The sequence below is a fragment of the Orycteropus afer genome, unplaced genomic scaffold, assembly GCF_000298275.1.
Source record: "Orycteropus afer afer isolate SDZICR_OR568_19922 unplaced genomic scaffold, OryAfe1.0 scaffold00303, whole genome shotgun sequence".
NCBI lineage: Eukaryota > Metazoa > Chordata > Mammalia > Tubulidentata > Orycteropodidae > Orycteropus > Orycteropus afer.
In genome coordinates, this window is record NW_006921890.1 from 1,404,550 (window position 1) to 1,409,047 (window position 4,498).

Here is a 4,498-nt window from a genome sequence, read left to right on the forward strand (position 1 = left end):
AGTCGCCCAGCCGCCTGGCCAAGTCCTACAGCACCAGCTCGCCCATCAACATCGTCGTGTCCTCGGCCGGCCTGTCCCCGATCCGCGTGACTTCGCCCCCCACCGTGCAGTCCACCATCTCGTCCTCGCCCATCCACCAGCTGAGCTCCACCATTGGCACGTACGCCACCCTGTCGCCCACCAAGCGCCTGGTCCACGCGTCCGAGCAGTACAGCAAGCACTCGCAGGAGCTGTATGCCACGGCCACGCTCCAGAGGCCGGGCAGCCTAGCAGGTAACCACCGGCTCGCTGTGGTCTCCACTGCGCCCCGCTCAGCCCCCGGGGTCCCCTGGGCATGCGGTGGGGTTAGGGGCTAGACAGAGGCCAGCAGCTGAGCAAAATGCAAACTGGCCTTAGGTCTGTGATCAGTTTTAAGGATCTGCAGGGTCTAGAGGATGACAGGGCTTCTCTGAAGTATGTCAGGATCTTCCCTGAAATATGTCAGTTACTTCTCTTTGAAACTAGTACAACCTCTCCATATACCATCTGAATCTCTCTCTCTTTCTCTTTCCAATCTGAAGATGAAATCACCAGGATAGCCATAAAATTAAAGGCAGTAAGCAAAGAATCATGTAGACCTGTTGATTGTACACACACACCCACACACACACACTAGCAGTTAACCTTCACATTATGTATATAATCACCTTCAGTTGTCTACAGTTAGTTGTAAACAAAAGCAAAAGATTTTCACAAATCAAACATGCAACTGAAATCAATTTCAATAGTAGTGGGGAAATAACTAGTCATTAATTGGCCTTGAATTGTTACCACTGTACTGTGGCTGGAAGTTATTAACCTTTGTTCAAACGCACTCCTCTGGAAAAGTGAGGGGCTCCCCGATACCTGCCCTGGAATTTAAATCTATTTCAACAGTGGAGGGAAAGGCACTGATCCTGAGGTCCCTGGCATGTCCCCAGGTCACTTACATGGCGGGAGGGGCTGTGGCTGGACTGGGGTCTGGAGAACAGACCCCTGGCTGTGCTTTCCTCTGCCAGCTCAGAGGAGGTGACATTTCTGTGGTCTTCCTGCCCACCGCAGACCTGGTGGAACGCTGCAGGCAGTACCATATGCTCAGCTGAAACAAGACACTGTGATTGAAAGAGTAATGTTTTGTCTCCTAAAACACCTGACAACTACCAGGATTTATTGTCGAATTTCCCCCTCTTATAAAAGTATTCTGTAATTGTGTTACTCTAGTAACAGATGCTGTGCTCAGATGTCTCCTTTCTTGACACAAATAGATGGCTGTGGAGATAAATAGGATAAAAAGGGAACCTGTTGCATGAACAAGCCAGGTGACCAGGGGCTGCTCTAATTCAACAGAGTAATTGCCAGTGCGGGCTGGTCTGGTGTAGTGGGATCCTGTTGTTGTTGTTGTTGTGTACCATCGAGTCGGACCCCACTCATAGTGACTCCTCCTTGGGTTTCCGAGGCAGGATCACTGTGAAAGTAGATTGCCCAACTTTCCTTCCGAGTGGGATCCTACTGTCCCCAAATTATGCTTGGTACATTTACTAAATGAAAATATTCTCCCCCTTTCCATGCCTCTGTTTATAGAGTTTGGAGGTAGAAAACTGTCAGTGCCAACCCAGCAGCAACACTAAACTATCCATTGTGTTGGGACTCAGGACCAGCACTCTCCATGGAGAAGGGAGTTAGGAAATGTGTATTAAAACTTCCTATGCATTTGTGAGGGAGCTCTGGTAGCATAGTGCCTAAGGCACTTGACTGCTAAACAGAAGGCTGGCGGGTTCAAACCCACCAGCCACTCCTCGGAAGGAAGGGTGGGCAATCTACTTCTGTAGTGAAACTGCCTCGGAAACCCAAGGAGGGGGCGCTGTGAGTCGGGTTGATGGCACATAACAGCACAACAACATGAATTTGTAAAATGAGTGACTGGATTATATCCAGGAGAGGGGAGCTAGCTTCTGGAGTTTATGGAAGACTAAGCCCTTGGAAGCGGGAATGGCCAGGCTTTGTCTCACCTACTTTGATCATGTTGTCAGAAAGGACCATTCCCTGGAGAAGGGTATCGTGCTTGGTAAAGTGAAGGGTCAGAGAAAAAGAGGAAGACCCTCAACAAGATGGATTGACACAGTGGCTACAACGATGGGCTCAAGTATTACAAGGATTGTGAGGTTGGCACGGGATGGGTAGTGTTTCGTTCTGTTGTACATAGGGTTGTTATGAGTTGGAGCCAACTCACCGGTACCTAACAACAGCAGGCCTCATCACATGCCGCCCAGGAAACCATAGAGAAGAGGAAACTGAGACCAAGGAGTGAGTGACTTAGTAAAGATCGCCACGTTTCCTATACAGAACCTAGGGAAGGAAACCAGGAGTGGTAACCTCCAGCTCTTTGTATCACTGATTATATGCAGTAGACTTGTGCATGTTTCCACTCTCACTTTAATAAAAGTTACTGGTAAAAATTAAGCCATGGGGAGACAGGCTGCATAGATTAGGTATAAAGGAAAGGTTGAGGAGGTGGAAGGGGGCAAAAAGGAAGCCAAATAGCTCCTCGTATCACTGAACTTAGGAAGAGTTGTGAAAGTAAATACACGGTGACAATAGCTTGTGCTCTGATATGTGGAATGAATGTTTTAGGGATTTTGACTTGTGTGTGTATGTGTGTGTGCACACGTACGCATGCATGCGTGTACACACTGCTGCTTTGGACAGAAAAATGACGAGACCTTCAGTTCGTCAGTGCAGCCCTGTGTGCCTCTGCTTAGCCCCACCTTCCCATCTATCCCTCGACCTGTCTGACCATACTGTATTTTTGCTGCCTGGTAAAAAAAAAATAAAATAAAAATTCAGTGTGCCACCGAAGATCCTTAACGTTAGAGCTACAATGGATACTTTAAATGATTGTATTAGTTTGTTTAAAATTCATGCTGTTCATAATATCATTTCACACACATTTCTGCTGGTGGCTTTAGGGTTTCAAGTTATCCCCTAACTTGGCATAAATACCGGGTTACGAAGAAAGCATGCCCCATTTAGATATTAACAAACTATGGCACAGGAAGGGTATGAGGGATGACCTCACAGTTTTGAGACAGGATAGAACCCACACCAGAATTCTGTGTGCTTGCTGCCACTCAAAGGCACCATGAACCACCTGGTTTGCTTGTTGAAAGAGCACAGCTAAAGTCAAGACTATAACATAACTTTGTCCAGAGATCTCTCAGTATCTTTTTCTACTTCTTTCTTTTGAGTTGTATCTGTTGTCATCATAGTGTGATGCCCGAACAGAAACCCAGCTTTGTTTTGTTGTAGCTCCCTAATGTTGAGTTCATCGTTGACTTGCTTAAAATCTCTCCCCTCATCTAGGGGATCACAATTGTATCTACTGTAACAATTTCACACATAAACAAAGATGATATGGTTATGAATCACTAACATATTCCTGGGCTTTATCAAAGTTTACCATTTTTTTTTTAATCCTTTGTGACCCATGGGACATATTTAGCTCACCTACATTTTCTGCCTCTAGAGTTTAGTGGGGAGTTTCTATCCCACTTTAAGTGCATGCTGCTATCTGTTGGGGGTGGGGAACTGTATAGCTGTGTGAATCTGAAGAAATGGGCCTTAGCCCACCAATCCCAGCATTAGAGATGCCTCAGAACATATGTGTCCCACTAATTGTATCAAAACCTATATTACCTAAAAAACTATGTGTTTTCATTTCATTGAAAATGGCTTCCATTACTGAAAATAGCTGTTTCCAACAAAAAATTCAAACCAGAAAATGATTCTGTTTTCAAAGGGTTAATGAAACCACCTGTGCTTCTGTGGCTGTACCAGGAAGACTCCATTCATTGTGGGAGAGAAAGCAGGTTTATTGAGCCCCGATGTGCTGCTTTCTGGGTCAGGCATACAGAGATGCTGTTGTCCGTTGCCATTGAGTTGATTCTGACATGTAGTGACCTGTGTGTAACAGAACCAAGTATGGCCCAGCCCTTTCCTGTCTTCATGCTCACTGGTAGGTTTTCATTTCCCAGCACTGTTACTGATAATGTCTTTCAGATATCCATAAGATTTTCATTGGCTGGTTTTTGGAAGTAAATTGCCAGGCCTTTCTTCCTAGTCTTCCTTAGGTTGGAGGCTTTGCTGACCACACCAATCGTGGGTGACCCTGCTGGTATTTGAAATACCAGTGACATAGCTTCCAGCAACATAGCAACACACAAGCCACCACAGTGCAACAGACTGACAGATGGGTGGTGGATTCAAAGATGAATGAGGCATCATTCCTGCACTCTTAAACCTAGTTTAGAAACAGATAGAGAAATGGATGATTATAAACACAATGCTAGAGTGAGGGGGGTTAGGAGCTCTGGTAGCATAGTGGCTAATAGTGGCTAAAGCACTTGACTGCTAACCAGAAGGCTGGTGGTTCAAACCCACCAGCCACTCCTCAGAAGGAAGGTTGGGCAATCCTACTTCTGTA

General features: G+C 46.0%; 1 protein-coding gene across 1 annotated transcript in view; it reads left to right on the plus strand.

The window, feature by feature from the left end:
* Positions 1-4,498, plus strand: part of CTNND2 (catenin delta 2) — a 1,230,080-nt gene that overhangs the window by 569,418 nt on the left and 656,164 nt on the right. The window contains exon 8 of the mRNA XM_042782401.1: positions 3-273. Coding sequence (XP_042638335.1) covers positions 3-273 — 271 coding nt within the window. The remainder of the gene's footprint in view (positions 1-2; positions 274-4,498) is intronic.